Raw genomic sequence first — 21,608 nt, 5'->3', positions numbered from 1 at the left:
CCAGGGCCAACCGCACCAGCATATGGTCTCACAAGGGGTCTGAGGATCTCATCTCGGTACCTAATGACAGTCAGGCTACCTCTGGCGAGCACATGGAGGGCTGTGCGGCCCCCCAAAGAAATGCCACCCCACACCATGACTGACCCACCGCCAAACCGGCCATGCTGGAGGATGTTGCAGGCAGCATAACGTTCTCCACGGCGTCTCCAGACTCTGTCACGTCTGTCACATGTGCTCAGTGTGAACCTGCTTTCATCTGTGAAGAGCACAGGGCGCCAGTGGCGAATTTGCCAATCTTGGTGTTCTCTGGTAAATGCCAAACGTCCTGCACGGTGTTGGGCTGTAAGCACAACCCCCACCTGTGGACGTTGGGCCCTCATACCACCCTCATGGAGTCTGTTTCTGACCGTTTGAGCAGACACATGCACATTTGTGGCCTGCTGGAGGTCATTTTGCAGGGCTCTGGCAGTGCCCCTCCTGCTCCTCCTTGCACAAAGGCGGAGGTAGCGGTCCTGCTGCTGGGTTGTTGCCCTCCAACGGCCTCCTCCACGTCTCCTGATGTACTGGCCTGTCTCCTGGTAGCGCCTCCATGCTCTGGACACTACGCTGACAGACACAGCAAACCTTCTTGCCACAGCTCGCATTGATGTGCCATCCTGGATGAGCTGCAATACTTGAGCCACTTGTGTGGGTTGTAGACTCTGTCTCATGCTACCACTAGAGTGAAAGCACCGCCAGCATTCAAAAGTGACCAAAACATCAGCCAGGAAGCATAGGAACTGAGAAGTGGTCTGTAGTCACCACCTGCAGAACCACTCCTTTATTGGGGGTGTCTTGCTAATTGCCTATAATTTTCACCTGTTGTCTATTCCATTTGCACAACAGCATGTGAAATGTATGGTCAATCAGTGTTGCTTCCTAAGTGGACAGTTTGATTTCACAGAAGTGTGATTGACTTGGAGTTACATTGTGTTGTTTAAGTGTTCCCTTTATTTTTTTGAGCAGTGTATTAATTTAAAAAAAGTTATATCGAGTGCCATTTCTCCCCGTAGTTACTCTTAATGTTTTAACTGGTAAGGAGCAAGAGAGATTCTTAAGGTATTCAGTGTTGTGGTGACCTCTGTGTAATCCAACTTGGCCCTCTCCTCATTGGGGGGAGGGGACATGAAACACTGTGTATGTTTTCCTTTTTTCCACAGGCATCTGTTGTGGCTGAGCAGTTCTTACAAGCACAGTTGTAATCCTGATACCGCCTAACGTACATGACAGCAGCAAGAAAGAGAGCTCAGCTAGTCCTTCTCAGCAGCTCACCTCGTCTGCAGACATGAATGACATCAAGTTGGCTCTGCTGGGCAGCGAGGGAGCAGGGAAGTCAGGTAAGTGTCTGAATGAATAATGTATGTATTTGCATCATTAAGTATTTCTTTAACTGCCTAGTGTCTTGTATTTGACTGTAGGGGCTTGCAAGGTCTCCTAAATGAACAGAACAATTGAACTGCTTATTTCTATGCTTTGCATACGAACGTGTAATTTCCCTCACTGTAAACAGTGTAACATTCTACAGTGTAGCCGTGACCAGAGGGAAATGATCACCTAGACAGATAGATAGAGATCGCTGCATGAGCTCCAAGCACAATGTTTTTAGATCATAACTCTAGAAGAGGAATGAAGTTGCTAGATTTATGTAAGGTTTTGGAGAGAGGAAATGAAGATTGATGGTTGGAACATGCGTCTAATTGATGAGGAATTATTTTTCTTGTAAGGCAGGGGAAAGTGCGATCCCTCAGGCTAACTGGAACATGTTCACCCAAGGTCTCTTGAGAGAGAGAGAGAAATGATACTGTGGTAGAAACTAATAAAAGTAGATGCAGGAGAAAGCCCACTGCAGTGTTCAATCCACATGGAGGGGAGAGTGGAGGAGAAGTGCACAATAGGAAAACACCATGACTGAACAGCCCTGTTTTAGCTTAAAAAAACAACTGTTCAGGGTTCCACTACTAAGACCAAAGTATCCAAGCCTAGATTCAACTATTTGTTGTTTTTTGTTTCCTGTATATTAATACGCCTGTCTTACCCATGTCACATTTCTCCCTCTCCAGCTGTTCTGGTAAGGTTCCTGACTAAACGTTTCATTGGAGAGTATGCTTCCAACGCCAGTGAGTACACAGATTTCTCACCCATATTTAATGTAGGGCAGTAATGTTTTTACAATGTCATATAGATATGCTCTCAGGACATAAAAATGCAATCTGTTGTATTCACAGTTACAGTCTGTTGCTACTGGCTGTTCACCAATGTCATCAACTTAGGAAGTAAAACGTTGTATTACTTTATTACCCCTGGGAGTCTGACATGAATTGAAACACACATATTGCACAGTACAATATCCACCAGGAAGTTAAGTAATGTTCACACAGGCATTTTAATTGTGAGTGAATTTGAAGTAATCCTATACTGATTGGACTATTCAAATGATTCTTCAAGTTCACATACAGTACATACACTATGTGTTAAGACATGTTTTGGTTTAATGTGATGTGCTTTGCCGAGGATGACTTATAATTTCTGAATGAAGTCCTTGGCATGTTGACTTGTTCCCATTAGTCATTGCTTGTTTAACATGCTGGAAGATGGCTGCATTTGATGTTACAGTTTACACAGGTACCCCTGTACCTGTGTAGGTACCCATATGTACTTCAGACCTTTCCCTTAAATGAATTAACTCAGTCTACTTCATCAGAACAATCATGGCCTGGATGTTTGAGGCTTACAGTAATCATTATTTCATGGGAGAAGTCTGTACATTACTATTTACATCAGATTTGATCTATTGCAGGTTTCCTATTACAATAAGTATGCTTTGAACTTGTGTTACAGACTCCTTATACCGTAAAAGACTCTCCATCGAAGGAAGACTGTTACACTTGGAAGTATTTGATCCGTGTTCACAGGTATCGGAGCTGTTCCCTGCATATATTCATATATTTTTAGCTCATGCCTAACATAGTAGTATCTGATGGCATACGAAATATATTGTATGTTGTGTTCTGATGTGATTTATGATATTCCCCTGTAGCTCAGAACACACTGTACACAGTGAACAGCCCTTGGAAAGCTCAGACAGGCAGCACTAGAACATGTTGACTGCTTATGCAGCCGCATACGGTACCCTTTATTCCCAAACGTTGGGTTTTATTATGATTCCCCCAGGCTCAGGTAACAGGATGTGCCTTGTTTCATCTATTCACTTTTTAGGTCTGTGTGAGTGGTACTCTGCATTAGGGGTTCCCAAACTTTTTCACTCGGGCCCCCCTTCCAGCATTGGGGAACAATGTGTGTGTGCACACGTGCCACATCTATTTCTATGGGCACAAGCACTGTTCATGACACAAACTGTTCACACCCCTCTTGTTGGTGGAGAGAATTTAGCAGGTTTATAGCTTATTTCCTGCAATTCTACACATTTTGTCATGGGGTGCAAAGAAAATGTAACAGTTTTAAAGCACATTTTCTTGCAATTCTAATGTGTCCAATGCCTTATGTGTATTTGTGATATTTGAGTGACAAAAAAATTACAACAGTATCTATGGGTTAAAAAACCTTAGCTGACATGTTGACATGTTTATCTGGACATTTCTGACAAGTTAAAAATATCTGTCTAAGGTATTCAATGACTGACATGACAAGAGGAATACTGATGATGCACTACCCAATTTCGAAATTGCACCTTGTGCATTCTACTATTATAACTTTCAGGAATAAGTTTAAAGCCAGACTGAGTCCCCCCCCCTGCCGAACCAGGGCGCGCCCCACAGTTTGGGAACTACTGCTGTACAGTACATGTCTTTCTCTGGTTTATTTCCTGTTTTATGGAACAAAAGAAGTCATGTACTGTTGACATGCCTTTGACTTGCCCCCAATCCCTCTTTCCCCAAAACATGTGTACTGTAAATATTGGACTATAAATCCTGTATTACACTTATGCTCAAATATTTATTGTATTCTACTGGACCATTTATTTTATGTTCATATTCTTAACTTTTATTATTGTTGAGAAGGAACCTGTAAGGAAGCATTTGGTTGGACGGTGTATACCATGTGTATCCTGTACATAGGACTAATACAACTTGAAACTATCATTTCTAAGGGTCAGTGCTGTCCAGGCTCCTTTGGACAACCATACCCTAAACCCTAACCTTAACCCCTACCTTTACCCATAACCATAACCCTTACCTAATCTTATCCATTTGAAAATGTCAACTTCAATGGCGTAGGGGACATCCCAAGGATTCCAGATAGCATGGACCAATTTGTAAGCTCCTGTGGCAAGTCTTTTTTCAAGTTGACAAGATGGCGCTGACAGACACGGTTGCCCCGTTTCTAGCTCCTAGACAACTTTGTATAAGCACTTTGCTGCACCTGCCATAACACCTGCAAGTCTGTGTACGCAACCAATAAAATTTGATATGATTTAAACACATGCTTATACTCAACAGCTTCATCTCCCACTACTTTTCTCATATTCCATAGTTCTCTGAGGGGTGAGGCTACCTAATAAAATGAACCTCCATTAAATAGTTTAAAGGTTTTGCACAGTTACCCTATTTCCTGTAAAGACCGACGCTGGAGATGAGAAGCTGGTACAGGGAGACAACATTTAATCAGGAACAGACAGGTAACACAACAGGACCAGCGTCAGCACACGGGTAAACAACAACAAACAACAATTAATGCTGAAGCAGGGAACAGAGCGGGGAACCAGACAGATATAGGGGCGGTAATGACAGTGGTAATTGAGTCCAATAATCGCTGATGCGTGTGAGGGGGGGTAGGCAGGTGTGCGTAATGATGTTGGCAGGAGTGCGTAATGCTGGGGAGCCTGGTGCCTTCAAGCGCCAGGGAGGGGGAGCGGGAGCAGGCGTAACAGTAGACAACCCATCTAGGGGCGACACCCAGCATCCCACCTAGGCGAGACTGACAGGCCGGCCGAACCACAGGTGCTGGACAAGCCGGCTGGACGTAAACTCCCGACGAACCGGCTGGGGCATAGGAGCCCGACAATCTGTCTGGGGCCTGAAAGCTTGTCGATCCCGCTGAGGCGTGGGAGCCCAATGATCCGGCGGAGGCCAGGCGTGGGATGAGCGTCTTCCGAGACAACCGGGACAAGAACCTCTAGAGCAAGCTAGAGCATGACAGCCCAACGAGCTGGCTTAGGCACCCCTGGTTCCATCGGTGGCGCCCCCCCGGGCCCGACGTCACCACCAACCCGGAACACCAGCACTCCCCAATGCTTCGTATGATGGCTTCAACATTCTGTAAAGACCGACGCTGGAGATGAGAAGCAGGTACAGGGAGTCAACATTTAATCAGGAACAGACAGGTAACACAACAGGAGCAGCATCAGCACACCGGTAAACAATGGCAAACGACAATTAATGCTGAAGCAGGGAACAGAGTGGGGAACCAGACAGATATAGGGAAGGTAATGTCGGAGGTGATTGAGTCCAGGTGAGTCCAATAATCCCTGATGCTTGTGACGGGGGAAGGCAGGTGTGTGTAATGATGGTGGCAGGAGTGTGTAATGCTGGGGAGCCTGGTGCCTTTGAGCGCCAGGGAGGGGGAGCGGGAGCAGGGGTGACAATTTCCCATGTAAAATAGCCTTTGAGTGACCAAAACATAATTCATAATATTTTTCCTATTAGTTTTCATGAGTCAGGTAGGATGTGTGAGGATGTGTTTGTGATCTGTCCACCCCCTGTCCCCTGCCCTGTCAGAGTGGAGAGAGCAGATGTATCCTGGAAGAGCCGGTGGAGTGGGCCGATGGATTTATTGTGGTGTACAACATCAGTGACCGAACGTCCTTCCTCAACGCCCAAAACATCCTATGTCAGATCAAAGAGGCCCGCGGAGAGAGCTGCAAGGGGTGAGTGACTGTGACCTGCAACCCAGGGACTGATGCCTACCGGAGGGAAGGGATTGGGCTTTGATGAATTAATGATTCCCATTCCTGGACTGATGTTTAGGCACATTTAAAGTGGCAGATTCCAACATGGTTTTAACATTGACTTCTATTTTCTCTATGGTACAACAAAGTGAACACAAAAGGCAGCTGTCTGTGATAGAAGTGTAGGCTTTTCCTTCTCAATAAACATGTTTTGTAGGATTTACAACCTCATGGCTCGCCATAGTTAATTATATGAGTAAATTATTTCTCATGCTCAATTGAATTTGCCCTAGAACGGCTTGTATCCAATTTTCTCAGAGGCGTTAATTAAAACATGATTAAATACTAGAGGAACTATTGGGATTCCACTGGACATTTGTTACAGGACTTTAAGTGAAAGTAGGTTGCAGCCAGTCGACGGACACTGTGTGGAAGAGTGAGCTGGGACAGCTTGAGATGAGAAAGACTCACATATGGCTCACAAAATGACATGGGTGGTCAGGCCTAAGTTGTGTAGCGGGATTTTGCTTCAGCTGGGTCCTGATGGTTTGACACTCCACGAAATGGATGTGAAGCAGAAGTCACCCTCACTGTATATCAAAAGAGTACTTTGGGCGAGGGTCTGTCTGCATAACTTCACTGAAGCCACCACTTGTTCTACTTGGTTCGTTTTCCTTTGATACTTTGGGCTGCTTCAATAAACATTGCACTAGTTTACAAAGCCTTACTAATTCAGACGAACGTGATGAACGTCAGATGAAATTCATGATGAATCAGCAGAAACACATATTTTGATAAAGTTTATGGTCATTTTAAGGAAAGTTTAAGGGAGATGTTTGACCATGCTGTGCCTGTTTTGGACAGAGAGATGGACAAGATGGACATCCCAATCTGCCTGGTGGGGAACAAGCAGGACCTGTGCCACGCCCGTCAAGTGTTTGAGGAGGAGGGCCGTGCCTTGTCTCAGGAGCACAGATGCCACTTCCAGGAGGTTTCTGCAGCAGAGGACTACCTGGAGATATCCAACCTCTTCACCAAGCTCATCCGCCACGTCATGGATCACCTGAAGTACCGGGCCGACCTCCGCCGCTACAGTGGCTCTAAGTCCATGGCCAAGCTCATCAACAATGTCTTCGGCAAGAGGAGGAAATCTGTCTGAAGGTGGGGTGCTCATGTGGACGTTGATGGGATGTTTGATCGGGATGACTTGCGTTTATATAGACATGTTGTGGACGCCTAGGTTGTTGATTCTGATGAACACTTCTTGGGACAGAGACAGCTCTGTAAGTATGAATGACATATGTCCTAGTTCAGACTTTACAGTGGTGGAAAAAGTACCCAAATGTCATACTTGAGTACAAGTAAAGATACCTTAATAGAAAAGTAAAAGTGAAAGTCACCCAGTAAAATACTACTTGAGTAAAAGTCTAAAAGTATTTGGTTTTCAAATATACTTAAGCATCAAAGTAAAAGTATTAATAATTTCAAATTCCTTATATTATGCAAACCAGATGGCACAATTTTTAAATATTGTTTTATTTACGGATAGCCAGAGGCACACTCCAACACTCATTAATTTACAAATGTGGCATTTCTGTTTAGGTGGTCTACCAGATCAGAGGCAGTAGCGATGACAAGCAATGTTCTCTTGATAAGTGTGTGAATTGGATCATTTTCCTGTCTAAATGTAATGATTACTTTCAGGTATCAGAGAAAATGTCTGGAGTAAAAAGTACATTATTTTCTTTAGGAATGTAGTGAAGTAAAAGTAAAAGTTGTCAAAAATATAAAATAGTAAAGTAAAGTACAGATACCCCAAAAAACTACTTAAGTAGCACTTAAGTCACTTTGCCATTCAGATCTTCTTATGTTTTTATTTTTCCTTCTTGATATTCTAAATCCCATGTTGCCAGTAGAGTATCCTTCAACGCTTAAGTTCCTTTCTAATTCCAAACTATTTAAGGAAAATTACTTTCCAAAAGTTGTTTTATGGATCTAAGAGCACAACATATTTGAGCTTGCATCAAGGAATGTGCACCAATGTCTTAACGTACATTCCACCTCTCAGAGGGGGCAGTAATAAGGTGAGAATTATGGGTAAATTGGCTCACTAACAACATCTTATGGCATATGACTTCACATAAATCTCTATTGAATTTCTGTTGTGGCAGTATTACATGGGCTGTTTCTAATTTTAAGCTGTAACAATGGGTAAAATTGCTTTTCCGTGGACAGGAACGTAAGCAGCTAGTATATTCATTCCCTACATAGTAGTAAAGGAATGTGCAGCTATTTGTTTTGCATGTACATATTCTGTTGATTTCCTGTATTCAATGCGTTTGCTGCTGTATTACTTTGGATAGTACAAGCAAATGTCTGATTGTGTTTTGCATAAAATCAAACATTCCCTCTCATTCTTGATTCTAGTTGAAAATTACCCACTGGGCACAGATGAAAATTCAATGTCTATTCCACGTTGGTTCAACGTGATTCAACCAGTGTGTACCCTGTGGGTGATTATGCCTGGTGTGGACCAACTTTCAATTAAAGAGCTATTTGGGGGTATGAGTATTATGTGAATTATTCAATTAACTAAATAATGTCCCATTTGTATTATGTGGTTTAAAGTCAATGATTCAGCTACGCTCCAATAGTTTGTTCTGGTGAAACACCTTGCTTTTTTTCATCCAATAATTATGTTGAATAGTGCTTTGAATATGAATCAAATGTAAAACAACCCACAATTAGCATACCAGTCCTTGCTTTGGAGTCTCATTAAAACCGACTGTTGGTAGGGTAATGTGTATACAACCAAGCTCAGACCTGCAAGGCTTAACTGCTGTGCTTGGAATTCAGGGTACTGTTTGCATGTGATCAGCCATCTCATCTAGTAATCGTTATCTTTGAAAAGAGCAGAAAACATTGATCCCCAAGTTTGAAATGCTGTTTCAGTTTGGCTCAGTTCTTAATAAGGAATTGAATATCACAATAATATTTTGTCTTTTCCATTCTGTTGTATTTGGAAAATGTGGTCAAAAGTATATCATACAAGCATCACTTTTTCAAATGTGCAACCATAATTAATGGTTACAATGGACAGTCCAAAAACGGCCAAAATGCCCAAACAGTGGAAGCTATTAAAGTGCGGGACTCAAAGGAGCTCTGGAATCTAGTAACACTTACAATCTGTTTGATGATCTTGCCTTTACTTTTAAGATGAATTAAAAGTTGTGGTCATGCTACAGTAACAGGGATTGCATTTTGTCAAAAATAATGTCGCTATAATAGTCAGAAACTGCCAACTTGGCATTTAGGTAGGTCTAAAAATGTGTACTGCAAGGAGGTCCAAATACCACTTGCAAGGAGGTCCAAATACCACTATCACATTTAAACTATACCGTTCCCTCCTAAAGCTGCTAATTGGACATTTTTTTATTTTACAAAAATGGAATCGCAACAAAATAAACATATTGACGCCAATAATTTAGATATCACTTTTCTCCACTAGATGGAGACTAATCCCCATGTAGGCGGATAGGCCACCCTGTGACGTCTGCGGACGTAAACTATAGTGCTTTTCAGTTTGATTCATCATAGTCATAGACTTTATTCTTATCTTCATGAAATGTGTGAAAAGGAATAGGTTTACTATTCAAAACATGTATAACAATTCCTATACCTTAACAGCGATACATGAATTATGTATTTCTATAAGAATATACATTTCCTTTAGCAGAGCATTCAAATGAAGTGTTGCTGTTGGTAGAGATTATGATATGACGCCAGATTTTTACTGCGCTTTTTTGTCCCTGTTTAGTACCAGTAGTACACCACACAAATTTGGGAAAGTGGCTCATGCGATGCCACTTGATTCCTGGTTATTAAAGAGACTAACGTTGGATAAGTACAATAACGGATCTCACCGTTACCATCAACAAACAAACAAAGGGCAAATGCATGTTAATAGATTAATAGGATTTAAATGCGTTAGCTATGCTTGAATGAAAAGTAAGTAGTTAGCGTACTTCTTGCTGTTGCCATGGTAACACACGCTAAAGCAGCAGTGTGTTTGGTTTTGACTAGCCTCTGTGCAGTTTTTTGCTAATAACCAACGTTAGGTAATCTTCATTAATAATGTGTAATTATGTAGCTATATATTACGTTTTGTGGAGGTGGCTACATATAATTGAATTAATTCGATATGAATGTTAATCTAGTTCAGGGATGGGCAACTCCAGTCCTTGGGGGCCGGAGTGCCGGTGTCACACTTTTTCCAAGCAAATAGAGCTGATTAGACTAATTGCGTTCTAAACTGAAGATCATGATTAGTTAATTATTGGAGTCAGGTGTGTTAGCATTTGCTGGGACTAACGTGTGACACCAGTCAGGCCCCCGAGGACTGGAGTAGCCTATCCCTGATGCAGTTAATGATTATTTTGAGGAGTCCTGTAAATTAGCTTGTTTATTGCTAACGTTAGCTCTATTTTCATCAGTGAACTGTCTGTGGAAAAAAAGTGACCTAATAGGCCTAAAACTATTTCCCCAACATATTATATTGTAGATAAGTAGCCAGTGGTGTAAAGTATTTAAGTAAAAATACTTTAAAGTACTACTTAAGTCGTTTTTTTTTGGTATCTGTACTTTACTATTTATACTTTTGACTACTTTTACTTCACTACATTCCTAAAGAAAATGTACTTTTTAATCCATACATTTTCCCTGACACCCAAAAGTACTGATTACATTTTGAATGCTTAGCAGGACAAGAAAATGGTCCAATTCACACACTTATCAAGAGAACATCCCTACTGCCTCTGATCTGGTGGATTCACTAAACACAAACGCTTCATTTGTAAATTCATTTACAAAAGTTTACAAACACTTAGGTTGGAGTCATTAAAACTCATTTTTCAACCACTCCACAAATTTCTTGTTAACAAACTATAGTTTTGGCAAGTTAGGACATCTACTTTTAATTTTTCCAACTATTTGTTTACAGATAGATTATTTCACTTACAATTCCAGTGGGTCAGAAGTTTACATACACTAAATTGACTGCGTTTAAACAGTTTGGAACATTCCAGAAACTGACGTCATGGCTTCTGATAGGCTAATTGACATAATTTGAGTCAATTGGAGGTGTACCTGTGGATGTATTTCAAGGCCTACCTTCAAACTCAGTGCCTCTGCTTGACCTCGTCGGGAAATCAAAAGAAATCAGCCAAGACCTCAGAAATAAAATTGTAGACCTCCACAAGTCTGCTTAATCCTTGGGAGCAATTTCCAAACGCCTGAAGGTACCACGTTCATCTGTACAAACAATAGTATGCAAGCATAAACACCATGGGACCACGCAGCCGTCATACCGCTCAGGAAGGAGATGTGTTCTGTCTCCTAGAGATGGACGTACTTTGGTGCAAAAAGTGAAAATCAATCCCAGAACAACAGCGAAGGACCTTGTGAAGATGCTGGAAGAAACAGGTACAAAGTATCTATATCCACAGTAAAACGAGTCCTATATCAACATAATCTGAAAGGCCCCTCGGCAAGGAAGAAGCCCCTGCTCTAAAAAAGCCAGACTACAGTTTGCAACTGCACAAGGGGACAAAGGAGAAATGTCCTCTGGTCTGATGAAACAAAAATAGAACTGTTTGGCCATAATGACCATCGTTATGTTTGGAGGAAAAAAGGGGGGGGGGGGGGGGAACACCATCAACCGTGAAGCATGGTGGTGGGGGTGCTTTGCTGCAGGAGGGACTGGTGCACTTCACAAAATAGATGGTCTCATGAGGACGAAAATTTATGTGGATATATTGAAAAAACATCTCAAGACATCAGTCAGGAATTTAAAGCTAGGTCGCAAATGGGTCTTCCAACTGGACAATGACCCCAAGCATACTTCCAAAGTTGTGACAAAATGGCTTAAGGACAACAAAGTCAAGGTATTGGAGTGGCCATCACAAAGCCCTGACCTCAATCCCATAGAAAATTTGTGGGCAGAACTGAAAAAGCGTGTGCAAGCAGCTCTGTCAGGAGGAATGGGCCAAAATTCTCCCAACTTATTGTGGGAAGCTCGTGGAAGGCTACCTGAAACATTTGACCCAAGTTAAACAATTTATAGGCAATACACTCAATTAGTATTTGGTAGCATGTAAACTTCTGACCCACTGGGAATGTGATGAAAGAAATAAAAGCTGAAATAAATTATTCTCTCTATTATTATTCTGACATTTTCCCATTCTTAAAATAAAGTGGTGATCCTAACCTAAGACAGGGCATTTATACTTGGATTAAATGTCAGGAATTGTGAAAAACAGAGTTTATATGTATTTGGCTAAAGTGTATGTAAACTTCCGACTTCAACTGTAGATTTAAAAAAACAAGAACATTGTGCCGTTTTGTTTGCTTAATATAAGCAATTTGAAATTATTTATACTTTTACTCTTGATACTTAAGTATATTTAAAACCAAATACATTTAGACTTTTACTCAAGTAGTATTTTACTGGTTGACTTTTAGTTGAGTCATTTCCTATTAAGGCATCTTTACTTTTACTCAAGTATGACAATTGGGTACTTCTTCCACCACAGTAAGTAGAAAACTAACTATTTGACTTCATTTGCAGACGGAAAGCTGCTAAAAGGAATCCTTCAAACTCCATTCAATCAGTGCACTTCAGCTCAGAGCGCTTTGAATGTTTTTAAACATCACACACATTAAAACACTACTATGCAGGTTTCATGCCAGATAATTATATTTAGCTGGAACAGGTCATAGAAAGTTAATTGCTGCTTGTATGAGGTTGAAATAATTATGCGTTTTAAGCAGCTGGGTATTGGCTCCTCCTGCAACAATGCCTTTCTTGGTTAAGAATGTAACGTTCTTGTTTCATGGCTTCCTCTAATGACACGTTTGAATAGGCTAGGCCCATAGAATTAGAATAGTAATGGTAATTTAATAAGGTCTCTATGGCTAGGCTTATCAGTCTAAGATTCACTACAGTAGGTGGTGGGCCAAAAAGCGTGAAGTTGATCGATCCCCGTCGAGGGAGGAGCTGATTTTTATTTTATTTTATTGTATATGACAGTGAAACAGTCTTATGACTATAAAATGTGTTGGCACCTTAAATTCTTGCACAAATGTTTGATGAAGACTGAAATAAGATCAATATCTGTTTTGAGTGCACTTGAAATATGCAGCATGCAATGTGAATTGTCTTGATCGTTTGAAGAGGTAATTCCGTTGACCGCTTAGCCAATTTATTGAAAGCTAGTCAATGTTAGTCTGACTAGCCTAGCCAGCTACTGTACATGTAAATTAGCCTGCTCAGGAAGCTAGTGTTTCAATAGCTATCTGTCGGTGAATTCAAATTTTGAATCATGTTTTGGCATGGTTATGTCTCATTTCAACTCACTATCTTCAGGCGTAGCCCTTTACACTGGTACGGGTTGAAAATGGCAGATTTGGACACTGATAAGTGGCTAAATTGGAACGCAGTGGCTGTACAATAACATGCTATACATTACGTCAGAGCTCAGGTTTTCCACTTCATAGCTTTGCATGGGTTTTGACTGACAGCCGTTCTGTCTTGAGCACTACTTGCAACAAGAATTTGCCCCTATCCCTCCCACTGATTGGGCAACTTTTGCAAATGTTTTGTTGTCTGAGTGAGGAAAATGCTGTATATTACAAGGACTCTATTTTCTTTGAAAGATGAGACGTCGAGGATTATAATAAATACTGCTTTGATGTCATACAAGCAAGCCAAATACCCACGAGTCCAAATGTGCACTTCACATTTCCATATCATAAAACTCATGTAATATGCAGTGTCACTGTTTATGATCACTATGTTTGATGTACTGTTAGAAGATGACATTGTGTTGTACCTTGGCTTGTCTTGAACAGAATAAGACTATATTTGTTGTATTGTGAAGAAAGTTTGCAGCGGCTCACACATCTAAATACACTTAGGACTGCATTCTATGTGCACCAAAATTACCATCTGCTTCTCTGAATTGCCTTGAGAAAGCGTAAAGCGTAAATCATAGTCTACTGATGCTGAGGCGCTATAGTCCAGTGACCTTTGTGACATAGCTACACTGCTCTGAGACCACCACACACTGGAAACGCACAGCCTGATCGAGCACCTCCCTCCGCACAATTCTCAACCAAAGCAGTTCTGGTACGGGTCCTCTTCATTTGAATGTGTTGACAGTTAGAGAAATGTCTTGAGCTGCACTGAGAATTCAAAGTATGAAAGCCAATGGTCCAATATTCTAGGACACTGCTGTGCATAGGCATATGCATTTTGGACTGTGATAAACACAACACTGTAAGATCATATTTTATAATTTTGCTAGTCATATTGGCAATACAATAAGCTTTCAAATGATGCCCACCCTACCCAGGTTGCAATTTATAATGGACTCTTTTTGGATTGCGTGAACAACAGTAATTCTGTAAAGGCGAGGACGCAGAGCTGTTTTACAAACAAAACAACCACGTGAGCTTGCTCTAGTTCCTCATCGGCACAGCTAGGAGAGCTCAAAATAGCACCTTTATAGTTGAAGACTTCTTTAACTCATTAAAATTAATTGAAATGACTTAGCAACTGTGTACACTTTGGAGAGGTGTGTGGCAACATATAGATGTTGCACCTAACCCAACCTTTCCACTAATGTTATTATATTACTGAATGTATCCAGAATATTTAACTGTGGCAATGTACAATAAATCTAAAATGCACATAAAATTAAGTTTTATGTTTGGATTCAGTCTTGTCAGGTGAACTGTTGTGTCCTCACCTTTAGTCATACTTTTCCCATAATCTCTAAACTGTTCCCTTTTCATTGCTTCTATGGTTATGCATATGCTTTCCATATTTCTTCTGTAAGAAACATTTCAATTTAGCCCTATGAGTCTAAGGTTTAAGGAAACATTCAGTCATATCATTTGCATAAACCCCAATAAAGTATAGATAGAACTATGTGTGTCATGTATGCTAGAATAAAAACTACAGCTGCATATTAGCCAACATGTCATATCCTACACATAGACTATACCTTGCAATACAATCTTCTCTAAAAACAGCTGGGAAAAATGTATACAATGTGCTCTGCAATAAGATGACCAGAGTTTGATTCTAAATCAGATGAGTTTTCAAATGTCAGTAGCTGCCCAATACCATGGTCAGCATGCATAATGTTGAATGCATTTTAATATAAGGTATGAAGAATTTATGACCTTTATTTAACTAGGCAAGTCAGTTAAGAACAAATTCTTATTTTCAATGACAGCCTACAAACAGCGGGTTAACTGCCTTGTTCAGGGGCAGAATGACAGATTTTTATCTTGTCAGCTTGGGGATTCGAACTTGCAACCTTTCGGTTACTAGCCCAACCACTAGCTATCCTGCCGCCCCAATGATAGAGAATGATAAAGAGCCTGCAGGATTATAGAAAAAGCAGTTGGGAAATGAATGTTTGAGTTTCAAATGCTAAATGTCCAGTGGATGTTAATTGATTGGTTTAAATGGTTACTTTCCTACTAACCTTCAAAGTTGACAGTGCCAAATGTTTGCCAATCCATTATTCTACTACTAAATATGACTGAGTGTGATGCATGTTTTGCATAGTGTACCTTTCATGCCTATACATTAGAACAAATAACTTCCCATTTAGTGTTTCACCATTTGAGTATGGAGACAAATAGCAAAGTTGTCTCAGGCAGTATTTGAAGTATCTGTCATCAAAACATGCTTCAGTACACCCACCCCCGCCGCCATCCTCTCTCTAGGAGCACCCTGGCCCCATAGGTGTATCGAAAGGTATCGACCAACCTGGTCACCAATGTAGACAACCGATGTAGAGAGAGAGAAGTGCCTTAGCGGAATGCGATCTTAAGATTGTGTAGTCCAGAGACGATAACTGTACCATCTACGGCAAAAGTCTGGGTTCATGACGGGGTCAATGGAGTTCTCATCACTGCATGTTACAATAGTAAAACATTCTGTTTTTCACCTTGTCAAAACTGATTCTATATTGAATTGTGTATTTGAGATTCCCTAACAAGCATGTGTATCTGTAGATGGTGCTCTTTATCTCTAATTGACTGTAAGACAAAACCCACAAAGAAAAGACAACAGACAAATGCATATGGGGTCTCAATGTCTAATAGTGATGGCAGGGCTAGTTCAAACTGCAGCAGGATGGTTCTCCTCACAGGTGAGTGAATCATCTGAGCCCATGCTTGGTGAATAGCACTTGGTTGATCTCTGGGAGCAGGACACAGGAGAGGAGAGCTGAATAGGTCATGGGCGACATGAATGAATCAAAGAAATCATCACAGCAGTTTAGGACCTAGAAATGAACATCCTGACAGTCAAAAAAAAGGACAATAACTAGGCTACTAGGGTAAGGATAGAGGGAGGGTGCTCTGCATCCTATTACATTAACCCTGTCAATAGGCCTAGTTGGAGTCTCAAAATCCCAACCCTAGGCAACACAGTGACTAGGGTCTGGTTTCAATTATGGTCTCATTTGGCATAGAAGAACTATGTAACTGCCCACGTCTATAAGGGAAGAAAATATATCTGGGGACTCTCACAACAAATCATGAGGAAGACATGCCAGAACGTTGTGGTTGTTGATGCAAACTAGCCACTTGTGAAATGCACTCATAAAAATAAAAAAAACATCTGATCTCCATCTTGCTAGCTACTCATTTGTTTTTTTTGTTGAAGTGGATATAGCTGTGACTTAGTTCCTCTGTCAAAAGAGTCCACCCATGAAACCAGACCCTAGTCACTGCTTTTGCCTAGGGTCGGGTTTACGAGACTAGGGATAATGTGGCATTTATTTTTTGGGAGTCCTGCCTTGATGACTCTATTAGCTTTACAAAAATATATGGGACAAATATTGTAGTTTTAAATTATTACTTGGAATAATGATAGCTGAAGCTCCCTGTCCCAGAATGGCATGCTAGTGATAAAGCTACAGTATCTGCTGCTGCCAACTAGCAACAGGTCTGCTTATTTTAGCTAGCTAGCTACATTGCTAAGGTTAAGTAAAGTTGGGAGTTATTTTAGATTGATGGTATCATGTTTCTATAACGAAATAGATTACAAATATTAAAAAGACTTGGTAGCAATTTGTCGGACAGAGATGTCTGAGTTGTCACCAGTTGTGTTTATGTATCTTAGGTACAGAGAACATGATTGGCAGACGTGATCAGCAGAGATGGTATCTGGATAGGAAGAGTTTTGATTGATTTACTGTTTAGTACTTGGCAGCGTTTGCCTGTCCAGCTAACGAATATAAAAGTACGTATTTTGAAAACAATTGCAAGAATTAACATTGCCAAAAAACGGAAATGTGTTGAGATGAAATACGCAATATGTAAATACATTTAAAAAACAGCTCCTCCCTCGCCAGAAGGCGATCATCTACAAAACTAAAGGAGATCCGATGCTTCGGCCCACCGCCTACAGAGGATAGTGCTGTCCAGAGTCATACTGTATATAGAGAGTTGGGACAATGCATGCGGTTTCTGTCTGAACGTTCAGCAAGCGCCACTTTCTCCTCCATAGCCGCTGCTAAGTGACAATTGACGCTTCCGCATTGTGTTGTTCATTTCTAATAGTTTTCCAAACCTATGAAGATGTGCAGTGAGAGCATACTGTATATGCAATTTGTTGACACCACAACACAGTACGGACTTCCCGAATGCTAATCAATAAAAACGTCTGTTAAATTCGCTGCTCTGTTTTGCTTGTTTTACAGCGGGTAAAACGTAGGGATTTATCTGAGTCTCTCTCTTATTGGTACATCACCAATTTTCAGAATAAAGGCGCTAACGTGGCGGCCGTTCTAAAACCTGGCCCAACTCTCTTAATACAGTGCCTTGCGAAAGTATTCGGCCCCCTTGAACTTTGCGACCTTTTGCCACATTTCAGGCTTCAAACATAAAGATATAAAACTGTATTTTTTTGTGAAGAATCAACAACAAGTGGGACACAATCATGAAGTGGAACGACATTTATTGGATATTTAAAACTTTTTTAACAAATCAAAAACTGAAAAATTGGGCGTGCAAAATTATTCAGCCCCCTTAAGTTAATACTTTGTAGCGCCACCTTTTGCTGCGATTACAGCTGTAAGTCGCTTGGGGTATGTCTCTATCAGTTTTGCACATCGAGAGACTGAATTTTTTTCCCATTCCTCCTTGCAAAACAGCTCGAGCTCAGTGAGGTTGGATGGAGAGCATTTGTGAACAGCAGTTTTCAGTTCTTTCCACAGATTCTCGATTGAATTCAGGTCTGGACTTTGACTTGGCCATTCTAACACCTGGATATGTTTATTTTTGAACCATTCCATTGTAGATTTTGCTTTATGTTTTGGATCATTGTCTTGTTGGAAGACAAATCTCCATCCCAGTCTCAGGTCTTTTGCAGACTCCATCAGGTTTTCTTCCAGAATGGTCCTGTGTTTGGCTCCATCCATCTTCCCATCAATTTTAACCATCTTCCCTGTCCCTGCTGAAGAAAAGCAGGCCCAAACCATGATGCTGCCACCACCATGTTTGACAGTGGGGATGGTGTGTTCAGGGTGATGAGCTGTGTTGCTTTTACGCCAAACATAATGTTTTGCATTGTTGCCAAAAAGTTCAATTTTGGTTTCATCAGACCAGAGCACCTTCTTCCCATGTTTGGTGTGTCTCCCAGGTGGCTTGTGGCAAACTTTAAACTACATTTTTTATGGATATCTTTAAGAAATGTCTTTCTTCTTGCCACTCTTCCATAAAGGCCAGATTTGTGCAATATATGACTGATTGTTGTCCTATGGACAGAGTCTCCCACCTCAGCTGTAGATCTCTGCAGTTCATCCAGAGTGATCATGGGCCTCTTGGCTGCATCTCTGATCAGTCTTCTCCTTGTGTGAGCTGAAAGTTTAGAGGGACAGCCAGGTCTTGGTAGATTTGCAGTGGTCTGATACTCCTTCCATTTCAATATTATCGCTTGCACAGTGCTCCTTGGGATGTTTAAAGCTTGGGAAATCTTTTTGTATCCAAATCCGGCTTTAAACTTCTTCACAACAGTATCTCGAACCTGCCTGGTGTGTTCCTTGTTCTTCATGATGCTCTCTGCGCTTTTAACGGACCTCTGAGACTATCACAGTGCAAGTGCATTTATACGGAGACTTGATTACACACAGGTGGATTGTATTTATCATCATTAGTCATTTAGGTCAACATTGGATCATTCAGAGATCCTCAATGAACTTATGGAGAGAGTTTGCTGCACTGAAAGTAAAGGGGCTGAATAATTTTGCACGCCCAATTTTAAAGTTTTTGATTTGTTAAAAAAGTTTGAAATATCCAATAAATGTCGTTCCACTTCATGATTGTGTCCCACTTGTTGTTGATTCTTCACAAAAAATACAGTTTTATATCTTTATGTTTGAAGCCTGAAATGTGGCAAAAGGTCGCAAAGTTCAAGGGGGCCGAATACTTTCGCAAGGCACTGTATATGGCACTGGTGCTGTCCATAGGGTAAATACATTTGAATTCAGTCACTTTTGACAGCACCCCATTTGGTTTGAATGAAACCATCTATAAATATTTGCCCGTTGTAGAAGTGCTCGGAAAGTGACATTTTCGACCTGAATGCCATAACATTCAAAAGATAAAGGTGCTCAAAGTTGACCCATTTTACATACCCCCCCATACCATGAGACATCCATGTCTTAATCACTGGAAAAGATAAACAGTTGAGATTTTATATAATTTAAAAGCTTACAAACAGGGTTGTCAAACTATTTGATCATTTCTGGTAAAAAAAAAAAAGTTTATTATTTTTATTATTTAAAATGTTAAATGTTAATTATCTAAAAACACATATGTTGTAGCTAAGCCCCTATTTGACATCATCTAAGATTTGGGTGTTGTGCCTGCCATCGGTTGAGACATAACTTGCTCTTGAATACAGGGTGGGTAAATGTACTAAAATGGGAATACATTTGAAATTTCAACTCTGAAATGGTACCACAAAGATTGTTGGTGGTCCACACATCAGAGAATGTTAACTTGAATGGGAATATGTTTACAATTTTACTGTCAATCCTCCATAGGAAACCTATTGAAATCATATACATTTAGAATAGAAATGACCATTTAAGTTGACTTTCGACAGTTGGTGGACCGGCGGTCATGTTTGTGATAGTAATTAAAGTAAAAATGTAAATTACATTTTAATTTCAATGTTGTACCAGCGGAATTGCAATGGTCTGAAAGGATAGGTCCATTCTATGAATTCTATTTCTAAGATTGAGATGACACCCACCCTGTATTCAAGAGCATATTGTGTTTCAACCAATGCTGGGCACAACACAATCAACTCAGATGATGTGTAGTAGGGTCTAAGCTATAACAAATGCAAATATAACATTTTTTTTTAAATCTGAGTTAACATGCATTTTTTATTTAACTAGGCAAGTCAGTTAAAAACAAATTCTTATTTTCAATGACGGCCTAAGAACAGATTTTTACCTTGTCAGCTCGGGGATTTGAACTTGCAAACTTCCGGACATTAGTCCAACACTCTAACCACTAGGCTACCCTGCCGTCCATTTGAATAAAGGCATAGGATATTTTTTATCAGTGACATATTGGAAAACAAATGGAAAAAATTAGAAAGCACCAGTGATAATCTATGCGTAAAGGAGCTCAGCTAAGTCCGAAATCCAGCAGTACTGAGTGGACAGTGCCACTCACATAGAAATATATTGGTTTAAACCATGGTAGAGAGGTGGGGGTGTTTGTTTCATTTGGAAGCTTTTATTTTCATATTTACCACTGTCAAACCTATTTACCTTTTTTTTTACAAATAGGAGAATGGCTAAAAGTTTACACATTTTTTGATAATTGACGCTAAATGCTTAAACATTACATTATTTTTTATGTTTTTTTTTGTGCAATAAATAATAAAATAGTTTAAGAACCCTGTTTTGTAAGCTTTTAAATGATGTCAAACTCAACCGTTTATCTTTTCTAGTGATGAAGACATGGATGTCTCGTGGTATGGTGGGGTATACAAAATGGGTAATTTTGAGTACCTTTATCTCCTGAATGTTTTGGCATTCAGGTCAAAAAAGTCACTATATACTGTACACATACAATGATAATGATAGATGGACCTGGATGGCGTTGTCAGACAAACAGTCCAATATAACACGTTAAGTCCAGTAGAGGACTGCCTGTGACACAGTACAGCACATAGCCTAGTTCTTCTAACGTATGGTTTAATGAAATGCACCAACATGATATCAGACAACCTTTGATAAGATCACCATCCTTGCGGGTGAGTATATCCCTCCCAAATTCTTCAGAAAGCCAACTAATTAATTTCCATTTTGTTATCATCCTTTGATTCCTATTGCATGGATAGTTTGAGGCCTTATGGCATCTTTTCTTGCTTAAGAATTATGAATGACTGAAGTTTAAACTTAGCTATTACGCCTAGTTGGTGTTTTGCAAAGATTATTTTGCAGTGTTTACATTCTGAGATGTTCCTCTTTGAGACGTCATTTGAGAATGTGGAATATATCTTTTTCAAGATGCCTTCGTTCAGTTCCTATAGCTTGGGCTAGTGTTATACAGAGGTTAG

General features: G+C 40.4%; 1 protein-coding gene across 1 annotated transcript; it reads left to right on the top strand.

Moving 5' to 3' along the window:
• Positions 1-1,205: 1,205 nt before the first annotated feature.
• On the top strand, positions 1,206-8,507 carry LOC116374882 (ras-related and estrogen-regulated growth inhibitor-like protein). The gene is made up of 5 exons (XM_031831150.1): positions 1,206-1,376; positions 2,100-2,156; positions 2,878-2,951; positions 5,775-5,923; positions 6,809-8,507. The coding sequence occupies exons 1-5, from the start codon at positions 1,325-1,327 to the stop codon at positions 7,101-7,103; spliced, it is 627 nt and encodes a 208-aa protein (XP_031687010.1). The 5' UTR covers positions 1,206-1,324; the 3' UTR covers positions 7,104-8,507.
• Positions 8,508-21,608: the final 13,101 nt, after the last annotated feature.

The sequence above is a fragment of the Oncorhynchus kisutch genome, linkage group LG8, assembly GCF_002021735.2.
Source record: "Oncorhynchus kisutch isolate 150728-3 linkage group LG8, Okis_V2, whole genome shotgun sequence".
Taxonomy (NCBI): domain Eukaryota; kingdom Metazoa; phylum Chordata; class Actinopteri; order Salmoniformes; family Salmonidae; genus Oncorhynchus; species Oncorhynchus kisutch.
Note: the sequence above shows the minus strand (reverse complement) of the source record. Positions and strands in the feature narration are given on the sequence as shown.